General features: G+C 33.1%; 1 protein-coding gene across 4 annotated transcripts in view; it reads left to right on the top strand.

The window, feature by feature from the left end:
• Positions 1–12,888, top strand: part of Opa1 (OPA1 mitochondrial dynamin like GTPase) — a 90,440-nt gene that overhangs the window by 40,775 nt on the left and 36,777 nt on the right. For all 4 annotated transcript variants that reach the window (XM_076868806.2, XM_076868808.2, XM_076868807.2 and 1 more), the window contains 6 exons: positions 446–510; positions 1,239–1,315; positions 7,063–7,228; positions 9,506–9,658; positions 10,924–11,032; positions 12,145–12,224. In XM_076868806.2, the coding sequence (XP_076724921.1) occupies positions 446–510; positions 1,239–1,315; positions 7,063–7,228; positions 9,506–9,658; positions 10,924–11,032; positions 12,145–12,224 (650 nt within the window). The remainder of the gene's footprint in view (positions 1–445; positions 511–1,238; positions 1,316–7,062; positions 7,229–9,505; positions 9,659–10,923; positions 11,033–12,144; positions 12,225–12,888) is intronic.

Here is a 12,888-nt window from a genome sequence, read left to right on the forward strand (position 1 = left end):
AAGAGAATACAGGTGCAGAGTAATTTACACAACTGGTGTCACATAGCAGTTAGACTGAGGATTTAAATCTTAGTGGTCTAAACTCCAGATCCTTCTCTTAGCGGCCATACTAAGCTGCTGCACCTGTTTGTGAAATAGGAAAACTAGAATCAAAGAAAATATTAGACAACTATTGCAATTATAAAATTCTCAGATGTTAAGAACCCAAAGTACTAAAGAATCATAGGTACACCCTCAGAAATCCAGTTGATACAGAAGATATGCAAGATAGCCTTTCACCATTACACCTGAGAAGAAAGAGAATCATGGGGCTGGGGTTGTCGCTCAGTGGTAGAGCACTTGCCTAGCATGTGCGAGGCACTCGGTTTGATCTTCAGCACCACATAGAAATAAATAAATAAATAAATGAGAATCATAAACTTAAAACAGTTTCCTTCTTCCTTAGCAACACGTTTTAACCTTGAAACTGAGTGGAAGAATAACTATCCTCGCCTGCGAGAACTTGATCGGGTAATATATGGTACCTCATATATTTTGTAGATATTTTAATTTACTGTATTCTAACATAATTGATGTTAATGAGAGATCTCATTAGCTAAATTGCTTTTGTTTGGACTATAATGTAGACACAGTTATCTCTTCTAAAATAAATTGTTTACTGTATTTCATAATGTAATTAGGTATCATAAGATATCAAAACAAGTGTTAAAATGTTTCCTGAGAATTGAAGAATATTCTTTAAAGGTTACAGAGTATTAGTGTAATCAAAAATTTTTAAAAATTACCTTTCAGCATTTTACCTTAGAGAAGTAGACTCTAATTTAGTGGAAACTGAATATTGTTTTTCCTTAATAATAAAATACCATTTGTTGTAAAACAACCAACCAACATTTATTTACTATTACACTAAATAGATAAATATTGTTTCATATAACATCAGTAATATGGAAATCTTTGGGGAAAAATGCTAATGAAAACCTGCATTTGGAATTGAGTAAGGTGGTCATTTATATCAGTATTTATATCACTTTTTTTTGTCCTTATCTGGATAATGATATTCCTAAAAAAAAAAAAAAATTTAAAAAAATAGATTATAAGAGTATTTTTGCTAGGACTGCATATTTATACATAAATTCAGCCTACTACCCTACCAAAGGCTTTCTTTTGGTTTCCTTAAAATCATAACAGGGCAAATTTATTGTCTTGCAAAAAATCTTACTTGTATCTATATTGCCTAGAATGAACTATTTGAAAAAGCTAAAAATGAAATCCTTGATGAAGTTATCAGTCTGAGCCAGGTTACACCGAAACATTGGTGAGTATTTGACTTTGCCATTAATCCCTTGTCTCAGTGATGTTATTATCTGAATTAAATGAAATATGCAAACTTAGATTGATAAAGCAGTGTTTATTGTTGCATAAAATTATATCTTTGCAAGATGTCTGCTATTGTAATCTAATCATTGAATTTCTGGAAGATAGCTTTCTACACGGTCTTTTAAATCTGGCTTTTCTTTACAGTTAATAAATATATAATCATGTTTTCTCTAAAATCATTTAGGTGAAGTCTTCATAAATTATGCTTTATATACATAGCAAACAATCTATTAGAATTCATTGTTAGATTAATCATAGAGAAAAAAACTGTAGAGAAAATTGGTTTATAAAGAGAAAGTAGTATATATTCCCAAGTTCTCATTTTGGAGTAAGGACAGTTATTGCTTTCTAAACATACTCCTGCTATATTGTATACAGATCACATTTTCAAGATTTGTTATTTATGTATTTATTTATTTTGCCTATTTATTTATTTATTTTGCCTTTTTACCTCTGCAGCATTTTACCTAAGGTAAATTCTCACACGCATCTCTTTTAATGTGAAGGATCACCTTCAGTTTATTTTTTGTGTAAATTTGGGCATTCTTAAATTTGTTGGATTGGGCATTATAAACAAATAAACTATATGTACCTCAGTCAGCTATATAAAAGTAGCTTTGAAATTTTTGCAATCATTATATTGATTAATAAATTCTTTGTGCCTAAATTATTTTCCATACATGGTCTATGGTATATTTAAGAATTTATCATTCTTGTAGCAAAACTATTCTTACCACCATTCATGATAAATATTTTTAGTATCTTCTATGTTTGCTCAGTTGAAGGTTTTCACCACCAAGTCAGGACACTAGTGTCTAGTCCTTAAATTTGAATTTGGTTTCACTAGTTTGCCCATCCCACTGTCCTTTCTTCCTCAGTAATGATCCTCCCTCTCTCTTAGTCAATATTTGCCCCCCTTTTTTTCTTTCCTGTACTGGGATCAAATCCAGGAGTGCTATGCCATTCAGATACATCCCCAACCCTTTTTAGTTTTATATTTTGAGACAAGGTCTCTCTAAATTCCCAGACTTGCCTCTCAGATTTACCATTCCCATCTCAGCCTCACAGATAAGTAAGATCTATTTAGCAGTACTTGACCATTTTTAATCTCTCCTTAATCCTCACCCCCCAAAAAAGAGATCTGATCTTATCTGTGCTTGTTGATTTATTAATCATATATATATATGATACAACTTCTTATGTTTGATATATTTATGTTTTAACCTATTGCAGTAGTGTTGTGTAAGTCAGTTAGCTTTTGAATTTGCAAGAAACAGACACATAAATATTTGTGTTTAGATGCAAATACAGAACTAATTGCTTTGTCAGGTTGTATGAGAGTAATGTTCATAAAATGATTTGTAAACTAAAACATATAATCATTTAGTTTATGGGAGGGAAAACTGATCCTTCTGCTAATTAAATTCTGGCATCATCAAATGGAAAGCTTAGTTTTGGTTGGACAGAGCAATCCTGAAATCAAAGAATATCTACACTGATGCAAACCCAGAAGATAAATCTAATTTATTTAATACCGGGGGCTAAATGGATAGTGAAGGAATAAGAAACCTGTACTGTAAGATTGACCATTGAAAAGGCAAGGGTGAGAACTGCAACATCTGGCTCCGGGAGAATTATTTCTGTGAGCTGTCAGATCAGATGATTCTCTCATCTTTTCATTGACTTTTTTTCCTTCAGACTCTAGAGCTTAAAAGGACATGAATCACAAGAACAAGTCCTAATCTAACTTTATGCCACATTGAATTTAACTGCACTACACTAAAACATTTAATTTTTGTGACATGGTTGATATTGCCTTATAAATTTTTATTGGTATCTTTTGCTGCATAATGTCTTGTGATATTTTAGGACACATGCCTAATGTCTATATAATTATTTAAATCACAGGACTGATTTATATTTCAGTGTTATAAGCACCTTAGCTCCTAACATTTTTTTATTCATTTGTAGACACTGAACTGTATTTTAGTTGTGTTTTTAAAAAGTTGGGGTTTTGATTTGACATGTATTGGATTGTAGACTGTCAGCATTTCTACATAAAGTACTTGGTTTTCAAGAACCAATTGTTAATATAAGTAGGAGATACTGGCATATCATTAACATGTGACCATCAACAAGTATATGTCTCTTCCAATAGGAGAGTTGGTTGGCTTCATAGATATGGACTTTTAAAAGGTACTCTGGTATTCATGTAATTTTTGTCGAAAAGTATTGTTTATTTTAATTTAGTTTAAAAGAATGAAAATAAAAGTAAAATAGAAAAGCACAGTTGAATCCCCTAATTCAAGTTTGAGGAACTGAAGAGCTACAAAATCATAATCAGAGATTTAATGGGTGCATTGGTGTTACGTATCACGGAGACCAGGCAGTAAAAGCAAGAGAGGCGAGCCAGGTAACTGTGTCCACAGGCTTAGCATAGATGGAGTCAGGAAGTAAGAAATAGAACAATAGATGACAGCCAGAATATTAAGTTTTACAAGCCATATTCAGAAGCTTAGAATTTATTCCATAAGTGGGGCCCATTGAAGAGGTTTAGATCAGATTTATATTTTAGAAAGATCTTTGTGATATAGCAACGGAATACAGATGGAGAAAACCAGAAGTAAGGAAGCAGTTGACTGCTACAATAAGAGGTGATGATGGCTTAAATGTGGGTAGTGGGGTGTAGGTGAAGAAGAGGAGCCATTTTCGAGATATTCAAAAGCTTACCTTAAAAATAGAATTGACAAGATTTGAGTGTTTTGATGGGTAGCTAATGAAGAAGAGTTCATTAAGCGAATACATTTATATCCAGCAATGACATTACTAGGAATATATGAAAATGAAGATATATTTGACAAAGATGAACACAGAAGAATCTTCACCTTGGTTTTGTTTATAAATGTAAAAAATAATGGACAGTAACTTAACGTTTTCTATTCAGAATTACATAGTATTTGATTTTTCTATAGATTACTGTGCAGCCACTAAAAAATACAGGATGTTGACATGGGAAACTATATACAATGTACATTAAGATTTGTAAAAAGCATTTATAAACTTGTATGAATAATATGGTCCACTTGTTTAAGTACACACACCCATATACAATATTTATATAGGCACTGTACTTTTTAATAATAAACTATAAAGTGTGTGTCTCCTAGAAAAAAAGATTTGGGGGACTTAGTACTTTCTCTGTATTGGTTGAAATTATTATATTGAGTAAGTTCTCTTTTTTTTCATTTTATTTGTTTATTCATTTTTTGATATTGGGGATTGGACCCAGGAGCACTCTACCACTGAGTTACATCCCAGCCCTTTTTATTTACTTATTTTTTATTTTCAGACAGGGTCTTGCTAAGTTAGGCTTAGGGTCTAAGTTTCTAAGGCTGGCCTAAAACTTAGCCTCCCAAGTCAACCTGTGATTAAGGCATGCACCGCTGCAACCAGCATAAGTCCTCTTCTTTCAAAGAAAAAAAAAAATCCACTTCAAAAAGTATTTCTTAGTTAAAATGAAATGTAGATCAAGTTCTTGGTGATAAAGAAGGTACAACTACAGTGTTATATGTATTTTGTGTATTTGTAGACTGTATCCCTGGATGATGGACAAACCTACAATGAAGAAGTCTATAGAACATGCTAGGGGAATTGTTGGATGATGGCAACAGGAAGAATAGCAGATGGGTACAACCAGATGGGTGTCTTCATAATACAGGAGTTTTTATTTGAGAGTTGAGGACTAATGATCTAGAAGAAAGATTATAGGGTGAAGAAAACATAGCTTCCAACTTCCAATTCTGAAGCACATTTAATTGCTAACAGCTTCCATTCAGTAAAACTTGAGGACAAGCACTTTCCTTAAGGGAGAGCCAGAAAGGTTTAAAGATAAAAGGAACAGGGAAAGAGTGAGAGTGTAAAATTCCTTATTTGTTATGGAGCTGATATTGGGGCCACATTAAAAATAGTGATGGAGGGGGAGCAGTAGGAGCCTGGGACAGAGGACAACAACTTGCTGATGAAAGGGTAGGAGAGGCTGTATAAAGGAAAGTGATAGCAGCTGTCTGTTATGGATTGGAATGGAAAGCAGTAGGCTTTTCAGAATTTGGTACTCTGGATTTTGTTATAGTTTCAAATAAAGTGTGTCTGGGATGTAGATTCTTGGTCCAAGAGTCCTAAAAAGAAATAACAGATCAGACCTGTTCTGAGGCAGGAGTAGAAAAAAGCCCTAGAGGTCAGAGACTATACCCTGGTCTTCTGTTCAGTTTTCATACATCTTCCTATTTGTATTTCAAATGGCATTTCAGTAGGAATCCCTTACAAACTCCTGTTCTTTCATCTTCTTAAATTCATCCACTTTTTGTCATTACTCAATGACTGAATGGTCTCTGTTCTTTGGGCATCAGTGCTGTATCCTTTCCTTGAACTCTAGTTTTCTGGTTATAACTGACCAAAGACCTTAAAATTGGCCAGGTGAAACCAGCAACTAAGCTCTTTGTTTTGCTTTTGGTCAACAGGGGTGTCTCTGCCACTCTGAGCTCTGTGGTTGACCTCCAACGTTGACCAAGGTTATACTGAAGACTGACCATATGATAAACAATGTGTTTTTTTGTTTTCATTTGGTTGGATTTGGTTATGCTTTAGTTTTTGTTTGTTTTTGAATTCTATTATAGTAAAATTCGGTTCAAGGGAAGACAAATATTTTCTTAAGATTTCACTTTTTTCTTAATTAAAATAATTTCTTTTTCTTATTTAGTGATCTGTGTTCTTAAAATTTCTTACAAATATTTTCAACTTGCTCATGCATCTTTTATATTATTTCCTTAATCATGATGTGTTAAGTTATTTCATCTAGCAGTACCATAAAATCACTATGCTTTATGATGTGGTCTGATAAATTGTAAAAATTACATCAAAAGTTTTGTGTTAAACTCTACAGTAAACACATAAAGTATATGTTAATGTTAGACAAATAAGCACATGAAAAATGCATAAAATTATTAGTTATTAGAGAAATGTGAACCACAGGAGATACCACTGTAAACTGCTACAATAGCCAAAACTAAAGACTGAGCATACCAAATGCCGTTAAAGACACAGAGGACATAGAACTTGCATTCTTTGCTTTGAATAATGGTGCAAACATTTTGTGTAATAGTCTAGTAATATCTTAAAAAGTTAAACATATAATTATCAAAAAACCCAGCTATTTCACTCTTAGACATTTTCCCAAAAGAAATGAAAGCATATGTCCTTACAAAGATTTTTAAATGTATTCCCATAACATCTTTACTTGTAATAACCAATAACTAGAAATAGCCTAAGCATCCATCAACAGGTGGATGGATGAACAAATTCATTCAATGGAATACTTCTCGCAATAAAAATAAGTGAAATATTAACACATACAACATGATGAATTTCAGAATAATTATGTTGAATGAAAGAAGATAAAAATAAAGTTTTAGAAAGTATAAATTAATCATAGTCACAGTACATAGAGTGGTTCCAGCTTTGGGGATAAGAGATATGTTTGTTATCTTGATTGCTGTAGTTCATAGATGTATACACATGTCAAAACTTTATTTGCAATTTATAGTAAGTTAATGATACTTCAATCAAGCTGTTTTTAGAAACTTATTATATTTAAATTTGATGTTCTTATAATTTTGTTTTGCTTTTCAGGGAGGAAATCCTTCAACAGTCTTTGTGGGAAAGAGTATCAACTCATGTGATTGAAAACATCTATCTTCCAGCTGCACAAACCATGAATTCAGGAACTTTTAATACCACAGTGGATATCAAGCTTAAACAGTGGACTGATAAACAGCTTCCAAATAAAGCAGTAGAGGTTAGGATATAATTTAATTAAATGGGTAAGACATTATCTGAAGAGAGTAGGAGCTGTGAATTTTAGATTTTACTCTCATCACAGCCACTATTTTTCTATTTGGCCTTTGTACTTCATTTATGCTTTGTTCCTCATCTCTCTGTTGGAACTAACCTAATGTTGCTACCAGCTAATGTAGATATAAAAATTTGCTAATTGGGATGGTGTTTGCCTGAGGGCATTGGTTCTTCTCCAAAAGATAACATTTAACAAAACCAGCAAAATTTGTTTAAATGTGAAATATATTGAACAACTTAGGAAAATGTTTAATAGATCAAACGTTTTATTTATTCATTCTTACAATGCTCAAATTACACTATTCATTTTCATAGGTAGGCTCTTGCCAGTTAGACTAAGAATTATAAAAAGTACTTTAAGGAATCCATTTTTGTTACTTGTGTATCTTGTTTCAACTTCTTAGCTGTGTGATCTTTGGCCTGGGTGTTTAACCTTTCTGTTTCCTCATCTAAAAAACAGAAATGATGCTGTTTCCTACCTCACAGAGTTATTATAAGGACTAAATAAATTCATATATGTAAAAAATTCTTAAATAACACCTGACCCATAGTAACTGCTAAGGAAATGCAGCTGCTATTATGATCATAATCATTATCCAGGCTGACCTGTCCTGCACATTGCTCTGTGTGGAGTACTCTTTGTGAGGTTGCTCACAAAATTAGAGTCAACATTGAAAGTAATTTTCTTTTCACACTGACATTAAAAACAAAGTATCAGTTTCTAATTATTCAGGTGTGACTTCTCCCTTTTCATGTCCTGCTTCAGTCCTGTGCTGCTTTAATTCTGTTCTCAGTTTCCTCAAGCCTCTCTTTCTTGCTGCCTTTCTGCCTAAGTAGTATGTTGCTTCACACAGTTCTCAAGATATTTACCCTGAGTAAAAATTGGTGAGCTACTGCCACCACTTCACTAGCCCTCCTCACTACTGGCCCTAACAGTTTTCTGAGTTCTATCCCATGAGAGGATATTTTCATTCCTAAGATTCAAGTGTAAGTGGTAAGTTATCATAAAAACCATGATTTTGTCTCCTGCCACTTACTGTTTTTGTTGTTGTTCTTGTTGTTGTTTGTTTGTTTTTTAATGAACAGCATGCCTTTATTTTATTTGCTTATTTTTATGTGGTGGGGAGGATTGAACCCAGTGCCTCACACATGCAAGGCAAGCACTCTGCCACTGAGCTACAGCCCCAGCCCCACTTATTGTTCTTAACCTTAGGCACAATGGAAAGAACATGGATCTGGTGAGGGTCAGGAAGTGCAGATGTTAATACCTCACAGCGCACTGTGTTCTTTTGACAATCATTTGTCTTTATGCCATAACTTCTTATATTTAGAATGAGGGTGTGATAAACAAAGTCCAACATTTAAAAGCCCACCTAATCATAACTAGATTTAGTTCTTAATTATTTTTTAATACTTCCTTTTATTAGATTATTAGGAGCTAGCTATAAAACAGTAGTGAATAATGCTTGTATCTTGTTTGTATTCAAGCTGGTTTTTGAAAGTAATTATGCCTCTTTTCATGTGTTTGCTTAAAGGCAAAGATGTGAAGATAGTTTACTCAATAAGAAATTTTGAACTTTTTATGGTGTAGAAGCCAGCAAACTCAAATGTCTTACAGGTTGAAATGCACAAGTTAGCTAAAGCAGGCCTAGTAGCACAAACCTGTAATATCTGTGGCTGGAGAGGCCCTAAGCAATTTAGCAAGACCCTGTCTTGAAATAAAAAGGGTTGGGGATATGGCTCAGTGGTTAAGCACCCCGGGGTTCAATCCCTAGGACCAAAATAATGACGATGATGATGATGATGATGATGATGATAAACAAGTTAACTAAATCTGCTAGCCGACTTGGAATGCAAACCTCATCTAAAGGAAGTGGCCCCTATTCAGCTCTACCAGGTGTTGTCATGTGGGAATGTGGGTATATTATTTCCAGATTGCCCATAAAATTTATATGAAGTCACTCAATTTTTAAATGTTGGTGACTAATTCCTAAAAATTTAATACACTGTGTCTAAATAGTCAAACATGTCAGGAAGCCAAACCTGTCCCACCCATTACCTAGACCATAGTTTATATTTGCTGCCTTTTTCTTAATGTACTTTCCTTCATATGCATTTCCTGATAAGCTGATTTATCACATCTGTTTGACTTGATTTCATTATTTTTCATATTAAAGTATGTAGTATAAACACAGGGGTTTTTTCTTTTAAATAATTGTAGGTTGCTTGGGAGACCCTACAGGAAGAATTTTCCCGCTTCATGACAGAACCCAAGGGAAAAGAACATGATGACATATTTGATAAACTTAAAGAGGCTGTAAAAGAAGAAAGTATTAAACGCCACAAGTGGAATGACTTTGCAGAAGATAGTTTGGTATGTCACTTTTTTAATTAAGATGTCAGCATCATTTTTAACATGATTTCTCAAATTGAGTTTTTTCCATAGGAGATTATTTTTATATGCCTTTTAAAATATTAAATTCTTAATTTAAAATACTAAAGTAAGGAAATAGATTTATTTTCTGTAATCTTCCCCTTAACATTTCTCTGCTCTTCTAAAATCACTCTCTGCTATTTCATCTTGGCTATCATTTCAGAAATGAGTCAAACTTTGCAGTAAGCAGGCTCCCGTAAACTTCCACAAATTGTCATCCGTTAGTCATTTTATTGGCCTGTGTGTAGATAACTGGGTCTAAAATGTTTACCAGGTGTTCAGTGTTTGCCTTGTGCCAGGAGCTCTGCTTAGCATTTTGCAAGCATTATTTGATGTAATTCTTGGACAGCCCAATTGTCATTGGCAGAGCTGGGGTTCAGAGGCTGCTCAGGCTGCAGAGTCTAGTTCCTAACCAACATCCCCTCACCATCATAATCAGACCTTTATTAAGTGTCTGCTGTGCTTAGAGAGTCATGAGAGGTACTGTTGAATGAAAGGATTAAGCAGTGCTATAGAAACATATGTATCTCACCATGAACTGGTTGTAATTATAACTTTGCTTTGAAGAAGTATTTGTCTTCATGTTGGAAAACTGTGTTTATTCTTGTTAAGTGCTTTAAAGACTGGGTTTCTTAGAGAATGATGCCATTTGCATTCATTCATTCAAAAGTTGTAAAATTTGGAAACAAATTTTCAACTACAACAAATATCTAACATATATGATATAGATCTTTTAAGCATTTATTTACTCTATTACTATTTTTATTGTTTTTAACAATGAAATAATAGTTATTAATTTTTCCTCTTTTTAAAAAAATACTAATGGCAGTTAGTTCTTATGGCAAAAAAAAGAAAGGTGAAGATCATCTAAATTATTAACCCCTGAATATTGGGGTTCTGACTGTTGCATTTTGTGCAGTTCAATGCGTATTATACCTACCTACCACTACCTTTTTCTCCCCTTCATTCATAGTTAACTTGTTTAATGTGAGCCAGGAGAGGATCTCCACAGTTTATTTTTTTTAGATAGAAAGATAACAAATAAGCAGGCAAATAAAAAGAGCTCCTGCATTTTGATAGAAGGGATATGTTTTTATGCTATTTTAAATATATCTGTTATTTTGAATATTCACTAAGCTGATATGAAATTACTGAAATAAGGAGATATTAAGTCAAACCAGCTTTTTTCATTGCTTGTATTTCAGAGGGTGATTCAGCACAATGCCTTAGAAGACCGGTCCATTTCTGATAAGCAGCAGTGGGATGCAGCTATTTATTTTATGGAAGAGGCTCTTCAGGCTCGTCTCAAGGATAGTAAGTATCTTTGAATGTGGGTTCTTAACTGAGTTCTGAACATTTGCAGTGGTGAAGCAGTAGTGAACAGTGTAAAAATAAAACATTTCAAGATTTTCGTCATTCATATAGTTGAATATTTGTTGGATTTTTCAGTCAAGTGTTTCATGACTACTAAAAAGAATAAATAAATTTGATACATGATGTTTATATGTATTCATATTCTAAAAAGGTATAATTCAGAATATTTGTGTTTGCTGCACTTTTAGGAATTCTATAAGCAATTGTACTTTTCATAAATTTTAGACACATAATTCTTTCTTATACATGACCCATATCAATCATCATTTTTCCTTTGTTTCAACTGATTTTATATTGACATGAAATAGTTAAGAAAGTAAGATCATTTTTAGTAATAATTTTTGTCCTTGTTAAGTAATAAAATTCTTTTTTAAAAAATTTTGATTTGTTATGTATAACAGTAAAATGCATTACAATTCATATTACACATATAGAGCACAATTTTTCATATCTCTGGTTATACACAAAGTAGAGTCACATCCTTCATGTTTTCTTACATGTACTTAGGGTAAAGATAACCATCACATTCCACTAATTTTCCTAACCCTATGCCCCCTCCCTTCCCTTTTCCCTTTTGCCCTATCTAGAGTTCATTTAATCCTCACCTCCACACACACACACACACACACACACACACACACACACACACAGCATATTATGGCTCAGCATGCTTAAAGCAGAGAAATAATTTGGCAGTTGATTTTTGGGGATTGGCTAATTTTACTTTTCATTATATTCTCCAGCTTTATCCATTTACCTGCAAATGCCATGAATTGATTCTCTTTTAATGCTGAATAATATTCCATTTTGTATATATACCACATTTTCTTTATCCATTCATCTACTGAAGGGTATCTAGATTGGTTCCACCTAGATGTTAGTTCATATGGCAAAAAAGAAAGGTGAAGATCATCTAAATTATTAACTCTGGAATATTGGGGTTTAGCTATTGTGAATTGTGCTGCTATAAACATTGATGTGGCCGTGTCCCTGTTAGTATGCTGTTTTTAAGTCCTTTGATGAATTAATTTAAGTTTTTTTTTTTTTCCTAGCTGAAAATGCAATAGAAAACATGATAGGCCCAGACTGGAGAAAAAGGTGGATATACTGGAAAAATCGGACCCAAGAACAGGTAAAAACGACTCTGTGGTCTCATAATAATATAATTTAAGAATAAACCATCTGAGAAGGTTTTAAAAGTCAAGTAACTGTGTTAATAAAAGAAAATGAAGATAAAACATGACCCTTTTTTTGGCTGACTACTTTGTTTATTTCAGTTCTCTACTTGAGATTAAGAAACAAAAAAAGATTGGGATGGGGTTGTAGCTCAGTGGCAGAACGCTTATCTAGCACAGGTGAGGCACTGGGTTCAATTTTTAGCACCATATAAATATAAACAGAGTAAAGGCATTCTGTTCATTTACAACTATTAAAAAAAAGGATTAGTTATGAACAGGAAAAAACTGAAAAGGATTTCAAAAGATGCATAGAATATGATTAGGAAGAAAAATAATATAATGATTTTTGCCATATTTTGTTCTCCCTGGATTTTTCTGTTGGAAATCTATTCGAATTATTTTATTACTTTGTATATTTTGTTCCTGTGTTTGCAATGTAAATACAAAAATTCACACAGGACATAGTTACAGAATTTGTTCCTTTAATAAACGTTAAAAGAGCACTTCAGAAAAACAAAATGGAAAAGTCTAATGATAAATAACTAAAAATAAGTAAATTGCAGGAAAATGTATGTCATTCATGTCCTCATCCCTGCCTTCACCACTTTTTTTCCTTCT

Source organism: Callospermophilus lateralis, chromosome 10 (genome assembly GCF_048772815.1).
Source record: "Callospermophilus lateralis isolate mCalLat2 chromosome 10, mCalLat2.hap1, whole genome shotgun sequence".
Taxonomy (NCBI): Eukaryota; Metazoa; Chordata; class Mammalia; order Rodentia; family Sciuridae; genus Callospermophilus; species Callospermophilus lateralis.